This window comes from Anser brachyrhynchus, assembly GCF_964034855.1.
Source record: "Anser brachyrhynchus genome assembly, chromosome: 17".
In the NCBI taxonomy this organism is placed as follows: domain Eukaryota; kingdom Metazoa; phylum Chordata; class Aves; order Anseriformes; family Anatidae; genus Anser; species Anser brachyrhynchus.
This window is the reverse complement of record NC_137710.1, coordinates 11,112,162-11,134,038: the sequence shown is the minus strand read 5'-3', so window position 1 is coordinate 11,134,038 and position 21,877 is coordinate 11,112,162. Positions and strand designations below refer to the sequence as shown.

At 43.8% G+C, this 21,877-nt stretch overlaps 1 protein-coding gene across 4 annotated transcripts in view; it reads left to right on the top strand.

Moving 5' to 3' along the window:
- Positions 1–21,877, top strand: part of LIMK2 (LIM domain kinase 2) — a 31,069-nt gene that overhangs the window by 2,958 nt on the left and 6,234 nt on the right. The window contains exons 2-13 of one of the 4 annotated variants that reach the window (XM_080560033.1): positions 64–163; positions 13,367–13,502; positions 14,714–14,823; positions 15,081–15,269; positions 15,617–15,722; positions 16,591–16,787; positions 17,388–17,574; positions 18,359–18,375; positions 19,959–20,067; positions 20,847–20,978; positions 21,255–21,311; positions 21,499–21,564. In XM_080560033.1, the coding sequence (XP_080416159.1) occupies positions 64–163; positions 13,367–13,502; positions 14,714–14,823; positions 15,081–15,269; positions 15,617–15,722; positions 16,591–16,787; positions 17,388–17,574; positions 18,359–18,375; positions 19,959–20,067; positions 20,847–20,978; positions 21,255–21,311; positions 21,499–21,564 (1,406 nt within the window). Of the gene's footprint in view, positions 1–63; positions 164–7,844; positions 8,769–13,366; positions 13,503–14,713; positions 14,824–15,080; positions 15,270–15,616; positions 15,723–16,590; positions 16,788–17,387; positions 17,575–18,358; positions 18,376–19,958; positions 20,068–20,846; positions 20,979–21,254; positions 21,312–21,498; positions 21,565–21,877 lie in introns of those variants that run through there. The other 3 variants (XM_080560035.1, XM_080560034.1, XM_080560036.1) reach the window with 3 other exon arrangements.

The following is a 21,877-nucleotide window of genomic DNA, read 5'->3' as shown; positions in this document are numbered from 1 at the left end:
GCAATCCTTGAGTTTTCCTTGATATGAAATGGTTGCTACATGTCACCTTATTTCTGCACACAGGTGAAGAAGTCTGGAGATGCCTAGGATGCGGGGACAGCATTGCTGCTGGTCAGCGCCTCTACAGGACTGTTAATGAAGCTTGGCATATCTCCTGTTTCCGGTAGGTAAAATTTTAGCCTTTTTAAACTCTCCTGGGATTGTTCAGCTGGCTCAAAACGTTAACAGGAGGTTAGTTTAGAGGCAGTATCTTGCTATCACCTCTGTGTCTGACCTGTTCTGGAGCCTCCTGCAGAAAACGCACGCTGCAGGTCGCAGCCATGCTTCAGTGTCTGCAGCAGCCCTTTGGAACTGACCTTCAGTTCTAACAGTCGGCTGCTGCTGGCAAAGCATTGCCACGCTGACGTAAACACGTACGGGAACACAGATAAAGTACAAATGAAAGCTCTGATTTCCTGGCGGTAGCAGAAGCCATGGGTTGCGCATTTGTCTTCAGCTGCATTCCGGAGTAGTGCCTGGGCAATCTGGATGGCCTGCCGCTGCTTCCACATGTGGTAGGTGCAAGGGCGATAGCAGGGTGCTGGGGAAAAAAGCTGCTGATCTGGGGAAGGGAGCTCTTGCCTTCTGCTTCGTCTCCTTGTCTGACTGCTAAGCCATGCAAACTTGCCAGAAATGTTTTCGATAATGTTGGACACCTTTGTCAGCAAGGACAAAAAAGGCTCTCTGACATGCTCTGCATCCTGGCAGCAGGAGTAATGCCTCCCTGTGGGTGTTTCATAAATACTCTGTCGAGTTTTTGTGCTCCAGAATCCCATTTCTGAAAGGGTTTATATTCTGGAGAGGGGTGGGGTACCTGCAGCTTCTCCTGGCTTCTGTGTAGGGGTACCTGTGGCTTGAATCTGGAGAGGCTGATGTTTTGGACCCTGTCAAAGCGTGGCTTTGGAGGAATGTTTGCTGTGCCAGCACAAGCATTTACTGTCCTTTTGTGGTTTCTTGTCGGTTTTGGTTGTTGTTGGTGGTTTGTTGTTTAATTTTAAAAAGACTGATGAAGTATCGTGGTTATTGGTGCATTTAAAAGAAAAAAAAAAGGCATATTTGGCTGCCAAAGCAGTACTAGCTCTGACTTGGAAAACGCAGTTAGTTAGAATGACTTGTTGATCACAGTTACTGTTTTAAATCACTGCAAATCCCCATCTCTTTGGTTTCTATTGGTTTGAGTATTCCTGTTCAGCTATGTTGAGTCAGCTTCCCTGAACCCTGTTTTTCTCTCCTCTCTTAACAAGCCAGTGTCCTGTTATTAAACTTCCCCAAATTCTCCCAGTTAGCCAAATTCAAATCTGTGTGTGCCAGCAAGTCTGTCTGTCTTGCTTTTTCTTTGACTGTTTCTGATGTAGGTCTTGATTTGTGAATGTCTGGGTGCTTCTCGTTGTGGAGGTGGATTAACAGCTGAGCTGGAGGCAAATCGTGCCCTTAAGGAACCTTGCAGAGAATTGTAAAATGAAAGGTTTTTTTTCCCCTCTCTCTTCGTACAAGTGAAGATTCCAGGTTTTCTCCTGAGCTATGTAGTAACCTTCTGTGTTTGCTGATGCACTTTTCTTACACTCTGTGCTTTTGGCTACGTCCAACACCCAGCTAAGCTGCCATGCTGAGTGAACAATTGGAACCTGCACTAAAGGAAGCTGCCCTTCCCTTTTTCCTTGTTCCAGGCTAGGACTGTACATGAAAACAGATTCCCAGTTTGCACTCTGTTCTCCCTTCTCTTCTGTTATCCCCAAGCCATGCTGGGTTGCAGTCCTGTGCTTCATATCCCAAAGCCAAACTTTAAAAAGCCTCTAATGGTAGGAGCCTTTGGCAGCTGGTAGCTGTGAGTTCCGGCAGCTCTTGTGGAGTGTTTTTTACAGTCTTCCTGTGGATTAGCTGAGTCTCTGGCCTGGCACATAATTTCTCTAATGCTGATTGGCACTGCTCCAGGCTCGTTAGCTCTGTTTATTCTTGGTCAGGCTGGGCTGCTGATCATGCTTGGCACTGGCAGTAGCTGACGTACATGCGTGTCTCTGAGGATTTAAGTTTTTTGTCACTTCCCTCCTTCCTCCAACTGCATGTGCAGGAGCTTTGTCTCTGAAACCTGCGTTTACTCTGCTGTGGCTGGAGGTCCAAGCAAATCCCAGTTCGTGTAGCTTGGATATTTTAAATTGTTCCTTGGCTAGCTGATCCTTAGGCTTGGTGGGTTAGATCTGGCTGAGGACGTTTTTAGATGTTTCTGTCACAATATCTGTTGTGAATTAACTCTGAATGTACTTTTTTGCCTCTGAATTCTGTTGAGATAGCATTCACTTTCAAAGGTCATTGTTGTGTCACTGATACACAGTTCCACTGGATTTGGAACAAATATTGCACAAAAATTCAAACTCTCCACCTAGATAAGGAAAGAAAGTTGTCTTTTTCCTAGGTCTGGATCACTTTAACCTAAGGGGACTATTGGAAGAAGAATGTGTGTTTTTTTGTGCATGTTTGTTTGTTTTTAACCTAGACCACGCTGTTCTTACTGCTTTTGGTCCATTTTTTTCGTCTTACAAAGTAGATGATACTGCCTTAAATTATACCTTTGAATAAAGTATTGATACCCCCTTTGATGTACATTGTTTTGGTGGTGTTTTTTACCCCATAGATAGACAAACAATTAAAAACAATTCCCTCCTTTTTTTTTTTTTTAATACGAATATTGTGTATTTGAATCTGAGTAGGATGGGATGAGAAGACCTATGTGTAGCTGCATGGTTTTGTTATGGACACAGTATTTTTGAAAAGTGTAGTTTTGATCACTTGAAAACTGTTAATTCCATTGAAGCCTGTTGAATGCATTTAGGTGAAAAATGCTTTTGGATCCAGATGAAGAAAATTATTGGGAATGGCGGTAGGAATCCCTGCTGTAGCAAGCTTCGTAAGAACTTTTTAGGAAGGAAGACAGCTGGGGTTCAGTTCCTTCCTAACTGAAATAACAGAGGATGTATATTACTATGGCCTATTAAAAAAAAATAAAATCTAATTCAAGTAACCAAGTAACACAGGCTTGTTGCAGGAATCTCAAACAAAAGCCAAACCCACCACATTAGAGAAAAAACTGTCCAAAGTGTAACTTCAAAATACTCAAATTTACTGAAGGTAATGGATTACTAATGTTTTTACAGTCACAGATTTAAATATCCACTATTTAGTTTATACCCCAAACTAGTTAATTAAAAACAGAAAATCATCACGAATTTGAAGAATGGAAAAGTTCATCTTCCTTTTTATGGAAGACAAAAAAAAAAAGGGGGAAATTCTGTGTTGATACTTTTTTTTTTCATTAGTAGGTCTAAAGAATCAAGGGACTGAAGATGATGGTGACCATAAACTATTAATTCAGTTTAGACAAGAATTTCATTTTTGCTTAATATACCAGATTTTTATGTATATGCAACCCAGTTTGACCTGGAGAAAAATCCTGACGGCTTTATGAATTCTTTTTTTAAAATATATTATGAAATAGTTGATGCTAAGTTAATCATATAAACAGTTGATTAAAAAGTGTAAGCTTTTGATATCTAAGCATACATTAAATCTTTTCATGCTGATTAGGGGTTACAAGATTGTATTTAAGCAATGTTAAGTAGCAAGTTGACTTTCCAGTAAAACATACTGGCTACAATTAAATATAGTCTTGAAATATTTCAGAAACTACTTATACTTGTTAAAAAAAAGTCTGAAGTAATAAAACAAAATTTGTTTAAATCACAATAGAAGTTGCCTTGTTACTTAAATCAATTCATCTGACAGACTGTTTTGCATTCAAGTGCTTGCACTTTTTTTTTTGAACCTGTTACCCAACCATTTAAATTTCTGTTAACCTTTACTGCAGCTAGAAACTAAAATGCACAGTGTTGTAACCACCAGATGTCTGTTTGCTCCAAACGAACACTTTAAAAAGCAGACCGGTTTTGGCAGAGTGCAGAACAACTTCTGGCTCTGTCCCCTATGGGTATTGTGTAGTGAATTTGAAACAAGTTCTCCTTCTGCCCATTTCTCAGTAGTGGAACAAGGTTAAAAGTGGATTCTTCCCGGAATCCCTCGTTGCCTGCCCATTGTGTGGTCTGCAGCGTGACAAGTGTCCGCTGGGAAAACAGAACTGCATTCACTGTCCTGTGCGTTGAGGGGGTGCCCTGAGCTCCCGGCTGCGGAGGAGAAAGAGACCCACTATTAATTTGCCAATTCTAGTGATTTGATTTTTGTACAAAGACTTGATTTTCCTATACTGAATAGCATGTTTTGTGTGCTATAGAAACATTTTTTGCCCAGAAAACCTTAGTGAATCACCTTGATTCTTTTTACATTTGGGAATGTAAATGGGAATTTACAATTGGAATGCCCGGGAAGGCAAGCCTGGCAAACCTGCATTAGGAATTGTTTATGTATAGTTGAATATCTTATGAGGGTTGGAGGATAAACTAGATGACTTCCAAGGGGTATTTTGCAGATCTATTTTCTGTGGTTCTTAGGATATCTACTAAACTTCAACTTCCCTTTGCCAATTTGTAAGCAGCAATCACGTCACCTGTCAGTCTCTGCTAGACTGAAGCAGCCCTGGATCTAGGTTTTCCTCGTAGGCTATATTTTCTAGCCTTTGGTTCACCTCTGTTGGTTCAGATTGGTATAGGCCTTCATTTTCCAAGAGCTGCTTTTTCTCCATAGACAACTGGAAAAATAGATCTAGAGTGTCAGGATATGAAGCTACAAATGTTGACTGATGAAGATGTAAACAAAGGTGTTATTAAGATGCATCGGAAATGTGGAGATATTTGCTACTTTGACTCTTCCTTGAACTTTTCAGCTGTGAACGCAGGTTTGTACATGCAACAGCTGAATTTGAGAGAAGGGGAAATATGAGTAGTAATACAAGGTAGGTGAAATACAGTAAATGCAGGAATACAAGAATCTTTTCTTTTTCCAGGTCTTCTCTAGTTTCTGGCAGTTACAGAAAGCTAATTGGGCATCAGAGGTGAAAGCTCTTCCCCACTAATCCTGCAGATTCCTGGAAATGCCTCTTTGATGGTGTCTCCATGGGCATTGAAATTCAGCAGCTCACTATCTGATATAGGGAGAAATAGTTGCTAAGTGCCTGTTTGCACACAGATGGCCATAAAAGTTCAGGACTTAAAAATCCACAGGAACAGCAAAGTGCTCTGCAGGTGGACATGGTCACATTCCTCAGGCCAATCTATCAGCTACAGCACACAGATGACAACTGTTTGTACTTAAGGAGCTGGGCATTCCAGTCTGAATTTCTTAGTTAACTTGTGCACCTTGTCCTTTAGGGCATTGTTATCAGAGCATTCTTGTATCAATATAATTAGAATTACTCACACAGCCCAGTGTGTGCTGGGCTTTCCACATGAGTAAGATAGGATCCTTCCCCTGAAAAGTTTAGCAGACTGCACAGTCAAACGTAGCAAGTTAGAAAGCAAGTGAAGGTGCAGTGGTGTAAGTGCCAGTCTTAAGTCATCTGCGAGGTGTTTACAGATCAGAAGTCACTGCTTCTAAAAATATGTATAAGCAATGAAGTTTCAGTAGGCTGCATTACTTTAGTTTGCTTCTCAGCCTATACGAATTCAGTAGGTCTGCAGGCAGATGAGTATGCTGGAGATGAAAGCGCTCTCTCCATCCTAATGTGCTTAGTGACGTTGGATACTAAGGTGGCATCGGTCCTGCCTCTGTTTAGAAGTAAGGTGCTGTAACAAAGATGAGTTTCACTTCGCTGGTCGTTTTAGTTTACTCAAGAGCTGCCTGCAAGAGCTTTCACTCAGAGGTACATGCATACCAAAACAGTATTTGTTTCAGTACCTGATGTCAGGAGCTTGACTCTGTCTTTCAACACCAGTGAAGCATATGTTAGATGTAAGTGCCTTGGAAATACAATGAGGTGTTGGGATTGTATTGAAGGATTTGGAATGCCTCCAAACTGCACCCATGCTGAAACAAAGACTTGCTGCAGCCTTCTGAGGCATCAAGCAGATGCCTTTCCCCAGCTTATACCAGTCCCACACACATACTGAAGTGCCTGCCTGTGCCAGGATAAATTTGTATATCTTAGGGCTGGTAGATATGCTGAGCAATGCATCTGTCTGTAGCCATGCTATTCTGTCAATGCATCTGTCTGTGGACAGCACGAACCGTGATAAATAGGGTGTCTAGATGTGCAACCTAACCCCTACTGTCTAAAGATCATAATGACTTGAATATCACAACAGCTATGATGCGTTTCTGTGGGGATAAAATTGTAAAATCTATGACGTTTTGCAATTCAATTTGCAATAAATTTCATGTTAAGTCTTTGTTGAAGTTTTCACTTGTCCCCTTCATTTGCCAGTTAAAATGTTCAGGCTTTTATCTCTGGCAAAAATGACTATGCAATTCCAAACCATAGTAAGTAAAGCAAACCCCTGTGGTGGCTGCGTGTTTGTAGTGGAGGTGCTGTCAGCAGTTTCAGGAGAGAAATATGGATATCTCTGACTTCGGCTCATGCTCCCTTGCATTTTGGCTCTCAGAGATGCTATCAGTAAAATTACACAGAAAAGGTCTGCCCCCCCCATCCCCCCCACCTGTTCATCAGCATTTCTGAAGTACACTCATTCTGGCAGGAATTCAAGTCTAGAATGAATGAATAGATTAACACCTTTTCTAGAGCCCTTTTATCAGGGCTATTATGTTTTCAAATAGGTCATATAGACAAAAAAAAAAAAAAAGCAAGAAGTAACCAGAACTCTGTAGGAAAAGGTAAGTTACTGCCTGCTGCTGGGGCTTGCTGCAAAAGTAAAATCATTTTGATAAGATGTTTCCTGTTTAAATAGACATTTGGACTATGTGTCCTTTGGCTTTAAGGAAGTCTCAAGCAAAATCCCTTCCCAGTTGCTTGGCTGTCTGGGTGGTTTTTATTACTTTGAAGTTGGGCTTTATCTGCTGGCTTCGTTCACAGACTAGCTGGCTGTTTATCACATCTGTGGATCAAAACTTCAAAGGTTTTGTCTGAAAAGTTGGGATTTATGAGGTCACGTGGAATCCCCCTTGGAGGGAATTCAGCCCATGGTAGCAGTTCTGTGGGGAAAAGCTTTTGTCTGTAGGTGATACTGGGCAGGGGAGAGGCTCTGCGATGCACCAGAGGTATGTGTGTGTTGTGGGGTGGTGCTGATAACCAAGGGAGCGCTGGATTTTGAGCATTGGCCCATTTTCAGCATGCAACATATAGAGAATGTGGGAGACCAGAGTGCATTCCTAGACACAGACTCACCGTGTTGCTGCTTCCAGTAGAGCTGTGTGAAATATTAGAAGGAATTAGACCCGTGCTGGAATTGACAATCATGTTGGGCTCTGCTGCACTAGGCTTCACTGTGCTTTTACAGCCAGGCTTAGAAGCTGCATTGAATGGGAGAAAAGGAGGAAAATGATAATTATTTTTTTCATAAAGGTGGGGGGGCAGGGAGAAGCTGCCTGATTTTCTGCTTACTTCAATAGCAAGCAGCAGCTGTCAAATCTGTAGCCAAGACTGCCTCGTCTCAGCCCCAAGCATCCCTTGAACAATATGCCAACAGAATGAGCTTCTCCAGTAAAAGCACATTTGAGTACTCTTGCCTCTGGAACATAGCATGATTTTCAGGCTGTGTTCAGGCATGCCAGGCTTTGCTGACTGTACAAAAATGGGAGGCTCAGTGCAGCAGCATATGTTTGCTGCATCGCTCGGTGTCTTGCAAACAGTTTTAGCTGGTTTGGCCACTAGAGATCATGCTTGGCTTCAGAGCAAGCAAAGTGATACAGCTACATGTGCTGCAAGCAGGAGAGAGTACTCATCTGTACTGATTTATACAATTCTCAGCTTCCTTTCAGGAGGTACAGATTCAGTTAAATGACTGAATGGTCTCTGTGTTAAAAGTGTGGGAAAGAAAGTTATTTTTCCTTGGATGGAGCACACTAGGAAGTTACCTCCTGCAAGAAGATGACCAAATATATTGAAGGTACTGTTAAGGTAGTATACCCCAGCTCACTGTGAAGGATTTGGGAAAGTATGTAGTAAACGTTAATTTGAAGTGTTTGGAGACGTGGCTAGCTGTCTTCATCAGACTCAGCCTTCCTTGATTTGTCCATCAGAATGTACCACTGCTGCAAAGAGCAGTTTTACACTCATGCATTTGGCAAAAGCTACTATCTTTCAGCAGTTACTAATGCAAACCCCCTTTGGATCAAAGCTCCACCCCTAGTGAAGAAGTAGAGCTTATTCAGGCTCTGTAGCCACACGCTGTCCTCCTGCAATGGCTCCTCCTCCCCTCCCACCCTTGGGTGGAACCAGAGAAGGGAAAACTTGACAATAGTTAGCAAGCAACAGAGCTTGCAAGAACTATTGCAGCAGCATGTCCAACTAGCCAGGTTAGCAGTTATTCTAGCCTTCCCAAGGGTGCCACTGCTGCTGAGCGCAGGAGAGGATGGTCATAGCCACGGGAGCCAGGAAAAATCTGAAAAGGAATGAGCAGACGAGAGAGCTGGCATTCCTTGGGCAGCTTGAAAGAGAGGTGAGGTATCTGAATCAGCGCAAGATGAAATGAGCACTGGCTGCTGCCATGTTGGCAGAACAGAGCTGTTTGCAGGCAGTTGGACAAGTTTGTGGCTGAGCCGGTTTATCCTGTATTGAAGATGGGAAGTTACTTGTCTGCCCCTGCTTACTTCGCTCCCAAGGATCCCTTTCGGTAAGTTTTGCACAGGATTAGCCGTGGATCTTCAAGCTGTCATTTTGCTCCTGTAATGCTATCCTAAGCAGTTAGCGTGTGTGAGGTGTGAAGTCAGGTCTGGTGCTTGTGTGCAGGAAGCAGCTGGCCTCAAAGCGGGGACTTGTCTCGCTTTGAGGAGGAGATTCTTATTACCAGCCTCCCTGGTGAAGGCTCTCAGGTACAAGGGAATGGTACCTGTGTTGCAAGGCAGTGTCTGCGTGTCCTGGGGCGAGCAGACTCCCTTTCAGAGCGACACTATGCGCTGCTTTGCCCCGTGCCCCTGTGCTTTGCTCCACAGCCAGAGGAATGAGATTGCCATGGCTGCTGCTGCTTGCGTCTCTTCCAATGCTGCTTGTGCACAGTACAGGCTGAGGGAGTGCCACATGCTGCTGTAGAGTTCGAGAAGGTGATGTAATCTGCAACGAGGCAGTGCGTAATCTTGTTTAAGAAAGAAATCAAGTACTTTGCAGGTAACTAGGGGCTAGCAGCACGCTTCACTTATGTGGAAAGGATTCTTGTCCCGTGATATTTTGGTTTGCATTAACAAACATTCTTGGCTCAGTCAAACAAGTAAGGCTTGAGAAAGGTGATAGCTAGAGAGTAAGGCTTTGATTGCATTGCATCTCCATGGTGCAAACTGTTAGTGGGGCTGAGCACAGCCAGGATTGTGACTGATGCTGATGTGCTGATAAGGTGAATGTATGGGGAAAGGCAAGGCTGGCAGTTTCATTGTCTCTGTGCTATCCCCTCTGCTTGTATTTGCTCATTATTGTTGATCCTGTTCCTACAAACACTGTTGTACTGATTTGGGGGTAGTGGGCCTTTTGTTAAAACAATCTATGATAGGAGTAAATACTGCTGTGCAACTGCGAAGCTTCATTAGGCAACCTTCTGAAAAAGCACCCACTTTCAGAAGGAAAGGGAGCAGCCTTTCATTATCTGTAATACATGCAGGGCATCATGCTAAGCCATAGATGCACCTTTACTAAGTGGTGTGGAGGTGGTTTTGCATAGTCAGAGTTGAAATACTGCATGGTCTAGTACTTAGTCTGTGTTTTCTAGCATCTGTTCTTGCTTGGCAAACATCTCTTACGTAGCTAGTGCACACGCTTCTGCTAGGCCTGGGTGAGAAGCCTCTGGGTTAGCTGCAGGCTGGGATTATGCTTTATTCTGCAGTCTTCTGTCTGCATGACTGTCCTCTTCCCCTCTCTGCCTGTAGAATTGGAACCGCAGCTCTTTCAAGCCTGTCTAGCGTTAACTGATCTAGCCTGACAGTGTGTGGGGGGTGGATTTTATTAATGAGCCCTTCTCAAAGGGATCAGCTCTTCATTGCCAGGGAAGTCTTTGCTTCCATGAGGGTATTGGCTTTCATTTAGATGTAAAAGAGATGCCACATGGATTGAATCTCCATCTTGATGAAAACCAGGCTGGTTACCTGTTGTGACCTGATCTTCCTACTACCTGCGAAACCAAGCAGCCATCAAGCACCAATTTGTGAACTCTTTCTGTGTTACGGAGCATCATACAGAGCAGAGCTGAACACTGCGCTCCAGATGCTGCCTGGGGTTCCTGGAGGATGACTATGGAAGGCAGATTAATTTATTCTTGATTACCAAGGATGGGAAGTGAAGACTCATAGTGTATGGGACTGTATAATCAGAATAGAGCTCTGCAGATCTGAAAATGGTGGCTGGGTTGCAAGAGGAAACGCATTAAGTATAGCTGTTAGCAGTCCTCCAAGAGATTTGATTACCATGCTTCATTACTTTGTAATAAGAATACCAAATCATTTAGGAAAAGATTAGCCATTCCTAATCTAAAAGAAGAGGAGGAAATCTTCCTTTCTTTTGGTGGTGGTGACTGGCAAAGATTAGCTTGCTTAATACCTCTAGAAGTAATTGTATTCCTGTTTCAGCTGATGTGAACTCCAGCAATGGTAGTGCAGTGATGCCACATGCTCCACTGAGGAGGAAAAAGGAAGGAGTATTAACGCTTGTGTCTTCCGTGATAAAAATCTGACATCTCTCTTCAATGAGAGTCTTGTGGAACTAGCACGTGATGCTTTTATCATTTGGGCAAAGACACTGAAACAGTTGAAACAGTTCTTGTAACTATACCTGTGTGCTGTCAGTTCTCAACACCTGACAAATCTAAAGCCTTTTCTAAGTGACAGTGTTTAACAAAGTAGCCAGTTAGACCCATTACTGGCATCTAGCCTCTCTGGGGCTGGTTGCTTTGTTCCTGTTGCCTCACTGCCCAGGGTGGGGTTCTGAGCCTTGAGCTGCAAACTTGTCCTGCCCAGATTTGTTTAATTGCATAGCAAAGAACTGACTGCTTGTTGGCTCCACCCCTCACCTTCATTTCACTGAGGGTGTGTTGCAAATTAGATACCATTGCTTGTTTCCGGATGGAAGCAACGTAATCAAAGTGCTGTAAGGCTGGAATTGATGAAGAAGTAGGGGAAAGGCAATGGGAGGACAAGTGTACGTGATCCTTTGGAACCTGTCTAAAACAAACTGCAGTTGTATTGCTTTTGAGGAAACATTAGATTTTCTTATGGAGAAAAGGGAATTGAAGTTGGAGAGGGGTGAGGAAGGGAAGGTGTTGTGCTTAAAAACAAATAAATAAAATAACCCACCTGCTTGGAGAGAACTTAGTCAGAAAGCCAGGTCTTGAAGTCCTGGTAGAGCAGTCCCCAGACTCCAGTATTGCTATCTGCATCCCAAGTGCAGGTCTGGTCACAGCTCCCTGTTTGAAGATGTAATCGCTCATGGAGCAAGCACTGGTACAGGCATGCACGCAGAAGTTGGATAAGTTTGAGGGATCCGATTTGCCCATGCTGAGCCAGATGTTCCTGCCACAGGGTGATAGAAATCTTTGCTGTTAGTCTCCACTTGCTCTTTTCTCCCTCCCACTCACCTACTTGATCATTCAGCGTGGGGTATTTACTGCAAATGAAAGCCAAAGACTAGTGGTTGAAGGCAAAATACATTGCAATGCCCTCCAGGTCTCTTGCATACCATGAGCAGGGTGTAACCCTGACAGTGCCCCAAGGCTGAGGCTATAATAATGCACGTACCTGGTATCATGATGTTCACTTACTGCTCCCCCTGCTCAGGCAAAATTGGCAGGGCCTGTTGCACGTGCTGGAGTTCTTTCCCGTCACAGGGAGGGGGAAGGACAGGACTGGGAGCTGCTCAGCTGGGAGAACAAACAGTCTAAAGTAGAAGGAGCAGCTTTCCTGAGGGTAGGGTATGGCATTAAATACTTCATGAGGTGTGTTTTCCCCTAACACCATAGGCTACTTACAAGCAGCTTCATCTTGTTTGGCAGTCTCTTGAGATGTTGGAGAACGTCTCTATATTGGAGCACAACCAGCTTCTCATATCACTATGCTTGTTACAAGCTGGTGGAGTTTACAAGGAATGTCTTTGGCACAAATAAGCTTTTAGAAAGCTTGTGAAAGGTGAGACCAGTAGCAGCCCTTTTAGAAATGAAGCATGTAAGAAGTGTTCCTCCACTGCCACTGGCTGACTTAAGTGCATTTGGTGCTGTGGAGAGAGGCATGCTGCCCGGAGGGCACAGTTCCACCTAAAAACTCCCTGCCACCAGTGCAATGAGTTGCCCTCCAATGTAGTAACTGAGCCAATTGTTGGTGTAGGGGCAGAAGAAACTCCTATCTTTGGGAAAGCACTGTGCTGACAAAGACATTGATCTTGGAGGTGTTCCTTTGAACCAGTTAATGGTTACTAACCTGCCTTAAGTGCTGCACTCAGAAATGGCCAACACCAGACTAATTTTTCTTGTAAAGTCTGAGAACATGCTGCCCAGGGCTAATGGAATAATCTCCAATGATGCAACGGCTGAGGGAATGTAGTCCTGTCTGTGCCTTATCTCTCCGTTAAGTCACACCTCTGTGCTGCAGAATTTAAACTCCCTTGCCCAGTATGTCCTGCTGAGGCAGGATTATTTGGTGTTCAGGAAGCCTGAAGATCTGGGTTCTGCTTGTGATTTGCAGAAATGATATCTGCAACAGAATTGCTGCATCTCTTTCCTTGTTTGGGGGCTTGGTTTGTTTCCTTTTTGTAGATAAAGGATGAATAATCGCTTCTCGAAAAGGGAGCTGCTGTTGATGTCTGAGAGGCAGGTGCTCTGGTGCAAGAAGGTTTGATACTGTAGAAACACTGACTAGGCAGAAATGTAGCAGAGCCATCTTAGTGCTGGGCGAGCCTGCAACTGGAAACCTGCATACTCCCAGGAAGAGGGAGAAAGGAGTAAAATTTATATGGCGTAATTTGTAAACCAGCTGATGTGTTTTAAGAAGTGGATGGGATTTGTTTGAAACTTTGAAAGTTCATCTTTGCCCTTGAATTGGTTGGTACCACCCCTCCTTACAAACCTTGGTGCTAATCTTCAGTTGAAAATGCATTGCCAAGTGGTCGGATTTAGCACGTCAGTGACCAGAACAGCCAGCAGTGAGCTGCTGCTGAATGTGTTTTCTCCATGTAGGAGAGAACATTTTCCATTGAATTTTGACTTGTTGCTAACAGGAACCTTGTTCTTTTGTTTCCTTCAAGGTGCTCTGAATGTCAGGATCCCCTCACGAACTGGTACTATGAGAAAGATGGGAAACTGTACTGCCACAAAGACTACTGGGGGAAGTTTGGGGAATCTTGCCATGGCTGCTCTCTGCTGATGACTGGTCCTGTGATGGTAAGGACTCTGACATACCTGTCTCCAACTCCTTGTCCTTGGTTGGGAGTTGTCCTAGCTATTCAAATATCAAACTGAAAGTAACAGTCTCCTTGCTACTCAGCTTTTGTGTCACAGGTAAACAAAGAGGTTTGTATGTGCATTGTCTAGATGAAGATTCATTTTGAAGAGGAGTAACTCTTAAAGGATGGTGCTGTGAGGATGTGAAGCTTATCAACAAAGAGAGCAAGGTGCTGAAATGCACAGATACAAGAAATAGAAGGGTGATTAATGGGACACTTGTTCAGTTTCTGTAACACAGTGCTTTGGTGTCTCCATGGGGAGGTTTTCCACTGCCCTGCAGTGGAAACCTCTCAGCTTGGGATAAGCAACGGGTTGTGGCTTTGGGGAAGGTTGCCATCCAGGTGCCACCTGGGGTATAGCCAGAGTGGTTTTCTGGCCAATGGTATCCTTAAATGGTGTTAGTCCCATTTGGTTTGAAACACTGAACTCTGTCTGGACAATATGGGGCTCACCTAAATGTTCCACTCCTTGCCACAGCCTTGCAAATATTTAATCTTTAAAACTGTCAAGAATGAAACATGGCCATCATTTTCTAGGGCCTAAATAAAAGCAGTATGGTACTCAGTACCAAGACCATTTCTCATTGTCTGCCTGAATCTTTGCAAAGTGTCATCAATAAGGGAAGTTATTACAAGGAAAATAGAAAAACAGATCTCAACGAATACAAATACTCTTTAAAGGTATTTTGTTGTCTCAGCTTGCCTTATTTTTTTCTGTCAGCTGACTGGTAAGTATATAAATTCGTGCGTTGCCTGTCTGCCAAAAAAAAAGCCCTTTCAGCTTTATTAATTCAGGCGTAGCATTAGTTGTCATGCCAAGAGCAACTGAACAGGAAGGTTTAATATCTTGTTTACTAGTCTGCAGCAAGCTATCAACTATTTTTGATAGTTGAGCAGCTGCCAAATATAACAGAGGTTCCTGGGACACAAGCTTTGCTTTGCGTGTTGACATGTTTGTTTCAGAGAAGTTTTTCAAACAAGGTGCCAAGGATGAGGTTCAGGAAAGGTAGGCTGAGCTAATTTAACTCTCCAGTATAAAGTTGCCACTTGGCTGTGAGATCTGAATGAACAAATTAATGAGAGGAAAGCAGGAGCTGCAGCTGCTGATGGCTTTTGGTTCTACTAAGCACTTCCCCTTTCTGTCTGTAGGTGGCTGGCGAATACAAGTATCACCCCGAGTGCTTTGCTTGCATGAGCTGCAAAGTGATCATTGAAGATGGGGACACTTATGCGCTCGTGCAGCATTCCACTCTCTACTGGTAAGATGGAGCTGAATGCTTTGCCACTGGGAAATTGCATTGTTACCTGCTGTATGTTTAAAGAACATTTAGCTGGCTCCATGTGGTTCAGTTTAATGCCATGCTAAGGAATGCTGGGAAGCTGCCTTTTGTGGGAGGGAGAAAGGAATGGAGTGAGCACAAAAACTATGGATTAGTGTCAATGACAGAACTTAGAAGTGTGAGGTTGGCAGGGAGGGGAAGGACACTGCCATAATGACTTTCTTCACTTCTTTTAGTGGAAAATGCCATAACCAGATTGTGCTGACACCGATGATAGAAAAACACTCCACTGAGTCTCTGCGTGAGCAGTTGCCTTATACATTGACGCTCATCTCCATGCCAGCAGCTACTGATGGCAAGAGAGGTTTCTCCGTATCTGTTGAGGGTGGCTGCTCCAGCTATGCCACTGGTGTCCAAGTGAAGGAGTGAGTATGACAAGGCTGTGTGCAAAGTTCATGCCTGTGCAGAGGGAGCGGGTAAATCTTCTGCAGCACTGCTGTTCTGCCAACTGCTTTAACTGATGCAGGGATCGGTCTTGGTGGAACAGGAACATTTGAGAATTGTAATGGACTTTCAAATTTTGCAACTAGACAAATGAAGATCCCTCCCCAAACCAGCTCAGACCTAAACGCTTACTCCAGTAGAGATTTGTATTTGTAATAGAGATTTTACTTCAAAATAGCAATTCAAAACGAAGCATCAGAGATCAAATATTTTTGATAATTCTGCCTAAAATGACTTTTTTTCTCCCCACTATAATTCCCATGTTTAGAGTTAACAGGATGCACATCAGCCCAGATGTCCGAAATGCCATCCACCCTGCAGACCGTATCCTGGAGATTAATGGAGCTCCTATTCGTACACTACAGGTTGAGGAGGTATGTAGAGTTCCGTACTGAAGCCTCCTTCTCATTCGTCTTTCTAGAGATTTTCTGTCTCTTGGCACTGTTCTCCCACCCTGCGTAGGGTGTGGGTGTACAACCATAGTACTCATGCTAGCAGTACGAACAGACATGAAGACAAACCCTGCTGCCCATCCCAGCTGAAGAGGGAAATATAACAAATGGAAATGCAGTTAGGATGCAGTTTTGAATTTATGGCATTCAGTCACAAAGGAAGATAAGGGAAGTATAGGTAGGGCTGTAGCATCTCGGAGGACAGAGGCTGCGAAGACCCTCCATGTATTACTAGTGAAGTCTGCTGTTCTAATCACTTTAGAGGCAGCTGGTAATAGACAAAGGCTCAGTTGATCCCAGGGGTAAGTTTCCATTGAAAAAAAAAAAAGTATTTGGTGTCTATATTTACAATTAAATGCTTTGTACAGTTATCAGGTGATGCTGCAAGTGTGTAATGAGACCACCATTACCTGCACTACAAAAAGGTTTTATTTTTTGTTGGTATTGGAACAGAACAGTAGGAGCACAACAGCTTTTGCAAAGCTGTTTTCTACAGCATTGTTCAGGATAGAATCTTGAGTAGTTTTCAAACACTTCTCAGAAAAAATAAATATGTTTGGTCTCTTGTAGCTAACCAGAACAGAAGAGACTTTGGATAGCATGAGAAATTTCTGTGTTGTCACAATTTCTTGGCTTGTCTGGTAGACAACTGTGGTGTGTGCAACTAGACCACAACTATGGAGTGATCTCACTGAACAATTTCTGAGGGGTATTCTTCTCTGTCTCCTCTATCTGCTGTTATTCATGTTCCTCCTATCTGCTATCATCCTGTTCTTTGGTTTGGTTGCAGGTGGAGGACTTGATTCGCAAGACAAGCCAGACACTTCAGCTGCTGATAGAGCATGACCCTGTCTCACAGCGCTTAGACAGGCTTCGTTTGGACTCACGGCTTCCCACCCACATAAAGCCACCCATTTCCCCCCGCTCTATCTCTCCACTGGACATCAAGGAGAATCTGGAAGGAACGCTCCGCCGGCGATCCCTCAGGTAAAGACCTGAAAGCACAGCCTCTGACCTTGCTTGCCTTTGCCCTGTGCTACCTGGCTGGGCTGCTCTGTGATTGAAAATGACTGCAGAGATGTGATTAATCTGTGGTATGAGCCTTAGTATGAACCATTGGTGAAGCGGTTGAGGAGCTCTACTTTTACTATAGGAAAGATACAGAGTTTTACAGTTAGAAAACAAAATGGCTGGGAAAGAATGTGTCCTCAAAGGGAACATGAGTCAGGCCTGGTATTTGGGAAAAATCTTGTCTTCCTAGGCTGGTGTGCTCAGTTGCTCATTCAGTCATTTACCAGTATTTTAATCTTTGTTTAGAAGTACTAAGAGCTGCATCTTCACAGCTTCTTCCTTCTCAGAAGCTCCACCTCTGACTCTGCATGAAATGTTGTTGGGCAACCCTGGCTTGGAGGCTGCTCTAGGTTTGCAAAGAGCTTCTGTGGTGCTGGGAGAGCATCTGGCTTTTGAGATACGAAGAGCACTGAAGCACATCTAGAAACTGGTCTCTTAGGAGTTAATGATGGTATATGTTGACTCATAAAGCTTCCTAACAACTTCCCTGACCTTCTCATTTCTTTTGCTTTCTAGGCGAAGTAACAGCATTTCTAAGTCTCCTGGCCCCAGTTCTCCGAAGGAACCGCTCCTTCTGAGCCGTGACATCAGTCGCTCTGAATCCCTACGTTCCTCTTCTAGCTGCTCCCAGCAAATCTTTCGGCCCTGCGACCTGATTCATGGAGAAGTACTAGGAAAAGGATTTTTTGGACAAGCAATCAAGGTGAGGGAGCTCCCCAAGTATTCATCAGTTACTTTGATTAAGCAGTGTCTGCGTGTCTCAGAAACTTGCCACTGTCCCAGTAGCCTTTCTTTGCTCTGCTGATAGTGGTCAGTCTCAGAACTCACCTGGGTTGCTCAGTGAGATCCATTTCCCTGTTTCCTTCCCTGACCATGAGCATCTCTAGCTACAGATGGTTTTGACGTTGTCCTATTTGAATGTCGACCTTGGCCATACATGATCATCTCCTGAGTTAGAGTGCCTGTGTCACAGCAATCACCTGGGTTGGGAGGGAGAAGGGGGAAGAAGTTATGCTTGCTTTTATGAAAATCTTTGTGGAGAAGAGATGCTGAATGAGGAGTTAAACACATTCTCACCCACCATTAGTGTGGCATACCCAAGGGTTTGCGAGGCTGATGTAGTGAACTCTGAACCCCCAGCAGAGCCTAAATGTGGTGGTAGCTGTCAGGTCTTGCATGACTCTCATAGTTAAAATCTCCATTAATAGCAGTTCTGCTCTCTTGCATTTAATCTCTCTGATCTTGATTAGGGGTGCTCAGGAGCTCTTCTCCTAGCGTCCCTGAAAGCATCAGGAGGCAGCTGTCTCTGCATTACCAAAGGTGCTGTGAGCTCCTCAGTACTCAGATTGCTATTCACCATGTTATGGGACTTTTCTCCTTATACTTTGTTCATCTCATGCTTCCACGGATGGTGGTGAGCCAGTACTACAAACCCAATGCTTTTGATCTATACTAATGAGCATATTTCTCTTCTCCTCTGCTCATAGACAAATAACAGGTCCAGGTAAGCAGAACCCTTCCTCTGTCGCATGCTTTTGTCATCTGCGTCCCCACAGTTAATGGCACAAAGGCATTTCTTTTCTGCTCAAATTACCTGATAGCCATCCTGGTGCATGCTCTGGAAATTAAAATTGCCCTCTTAGAGTTTCATGATGACACTTGTTTCAGTTCTGCTGGTATGTCAGCTTAAGAATTCCACTTAGCCTTGTCTTGTCTTTGTCTTTTCACTTCCCTTTATCTTTGGGTATTAGATATTCCTGGCTTTCATGTCCCTGGCTGAAATGTGTAGTGTTCCCTGGCTCGCTACTTACATATGGATGCTTGATTTTAGATGGGAGCAGAAGAATATTGTACTCCTGCTTCTGTTGTGTTATTGTTATTCCATAAAATTGTATTCTACTTGTATCAGCCTTGCTATGTCCAATGGTTCCAAGCAACTCTTGTGCCACAGAGTTTGCAAGAGCTCACAAGCTTTCTAAGTCCTGTAACTGGTCTTGTGTTCTGGGTTACAGTTCTGGAGGTTTTCTGAAAAGCTTTTTATTTAAAAGGTATGATTGCAAAAAAAACGTGATAACTTCCTTGAGTTTCAGATGAAATGTTTTTGGTGTAACAAGTACTGTATCCGGTCAGAACAGTCTCCTTCTGTTCCTAGAGGAAAGGCGGTTGTTTAGTTACCTGGAGATCTTAGGGAGACTGAGCTGTCCAAGCAAAGCAACTGAAGGGGCAGAGGATTTCCAGTAAAACCTGCTCATCAGAATTTGGCCCCTTTCTATTTATTCCTGCACCTCATGCACATAAGGCAGAGCTGATTAAAAGAAACCTCTAGAACACAGCAAAATGTTAGAAACTAGTTGAATACAGGCAATTCTTGAGGTATTTGAAATGCTTTCAGTGTCAAGAGCCAGGAAATGTGTTGCCGAATATTTATTGTATGGATTTCTGGGTTTGCCACCATATTGGGATGTTCCTTGCAGGTAGCAATACACTGTTCCCAAGAAGCATGGTGAAACAACTGCTTCCCACCTTAACTGAATACGCTGTGCATCCTAGTTCTTGCACGACTAAATTTGATAAGCTCATTAGAAACGAGGGAGCTTCAGAGTCACCATTAACACCAAAGCATGTGGTAATGTAGTTTTGCATTGCTGGGTTTCATTTCTGATGCAAATGAACATTGGTTCCTTTCTGATACAAATGTAGCTGTTAGGGCCTGTGTACAAAGTGTGAGCATCATGCTGGGCAAGTGCTTTCCCTAAAGGAACTTGAGACACAAGTATGGAACTGATTCCTTCAGAGGTTTTGACAGCTCAACCTTATGCTGCCTAAAGTGGAGACTTCAGCTCTGGTTCTTGGGATGCTGCTGGTCTCTTGGTATGACCCTCTGTCAGCTTTAGGAGATTTCTGTTTCTCTTACAGAATCTCTGCTGAATTCTGAAAGGAGAAATTTTATGCTGTTTTCTGCAGATCCCTGGGCTCTTGAGTTTTCTCCTCTGTATATCCTTCTCCAGATAGAAGGGGAATAGTACCCTCTCTTTCAGAAGAGTTGCAAGAGCTTTGGAGCTATGTATTCTTGAACCTTGCCTGTAGTTGTGGTGTCTGTTTCCACCAGGTGACTCACAAAGCAACGGGAAAAGTGATGGTGATGAAGGAGCTGATTCGCTGTGATGAGGAAACACAGAAGACTTTTTTGACAGAGGTAGGAGCAAGATTTCCAAAAATTACCAAGCCAGTAGTATGGCAGCACTGTCTTCCATCTCCCCCAGTGAGAAAGCGATCATGCCAGCAGACTGGCAGGAATTGAGGTGCTAAGGAGGGAGACGTTACACTGGGGAAAGCCTGACACCAGCTGAACATTTGCTGCAGTGAAGTGTGACTTGCTTAAACTGAGCAGTAGGCATGACTTCAGCTCCCAGTTCATTAATTTTTCAATGATAAAAAGTGGTCTGAGTCTGAAGCAAATAGAGCTGTGCAAATACATAAAGGATTTATCCCTTGAGCCTTGTGCACAAATACAAGTGATGAGGGCCAATATCCATAAGACGTTTAAGACTCCTCCTGTATTTAAACTAAACTTTTTTCTTGGTGGCTGCCTACCATGTTTTTCAAAGTCTGATTTAGCTTAAAAGCAGGCAGCTCCCTGAACAGCTGACACTGCTATTCTGATCCTGGCATGCACCATATGGAACAGATAGCTGCCCTGGAGAACTCCCATCTCTCTTAAAAGTTAACCAAACCCAAGGATGCTCTCCTTAAAGACTAAGATCAGATTAATCACACAGTGTGGAAATGAAGAGGCAACACGTAATTGACTGCTTTAAGATTAGGGTTTGAGTGTACTCTGTGGGGCCTGGAGGTGACTTCCAGGATGGAAGTGCTGTCCTCTGCTGGGGCAGGAGCAGTACAAATATCACTGCAGACAGAATTTGCCAGGACTTGTTCCATTCTGCACTTTGGGGTGGGATGTGTGCTTCCCAGGTGAAAGTGATGCGCAGCTTGGATCACCCCAACGTGCTGAAGTTCATCGGTGTACTGTACAAGGACAAGAAGCTAAATCTCCTCACTGAGTACATCGAGGGTGGCACCCTGAAGGACTTCCTCCGCAATGCGGTGAGTATGTGCTGAGGAGAAGCCTAGTAGACCTTCATTGTGGAACAAGGTTGACAGTGTGCTGTGGTTGTGCCAACCTTACAATGTTTGTTGGTAGTCTTTTGCTTTGGAGCTGTGTGGAAAAGCTTTTTCTTAGCTGTGGGTGGCTTGGAGCAGGAAGTGCCTTCTTCCTGGGGCTATATCATCTTTCTCTGACTGCTGTAAGGGTCCCTGTTGAGGAATTGCTGTCACCAGCTGGCTGGTAAGGTAGACCCTGACTGAGGACTTGTCTTTCAGGACCCGTTTCCCTGGCAGCAGAAGGTCAGCTTTGCCAAAGGAATTGCTTCTGGAATGGTGAGTCAGATAGTTCCTTCATTACTGAGCAAACCTCCAGGGTGAGGGTTAGCAGCTTCAGCAGTGTGGTGTATGAAGGGTTGTGGATCCTGCGTGACTACTATCAAATAGTTGTTGAGGCCTGTAAATGTAAAGGGACATACTTGCTTGGAAATCCCTAACAATGACTTCTCTCTCTCTATTCCAGGCTTACTTGCACTCCATGTGCATTATTCACAGAGATCTGAATTCACACAATTGCCTAATTAAGTTGGTGAGCTATACCTCCGTTCTCCACAGCGTGCTGTTCCCTTCCTTGTCATCTTTCTACTCTGGTTTTCTTCACATGATGTTGAGTTCAGAGCCCCGTCTCGTCAGGTTGGGACTGATTTCAGAGAGGCTTTAGTGCCCTAAACAAGGGAACTTCGTCTTCACATGGGATTTCCCAGATTGATCTTGCTTTTACCATTTCTTCATTCTGTTCTCTTCCCCCCCTTTCCTGTGGTAGCATCTATTAACAGTTGCATTATAAGAGTTAGTACATCTGAACTATGAAATGTACAGCTCTACAGCTGCTTCTGTTCTTG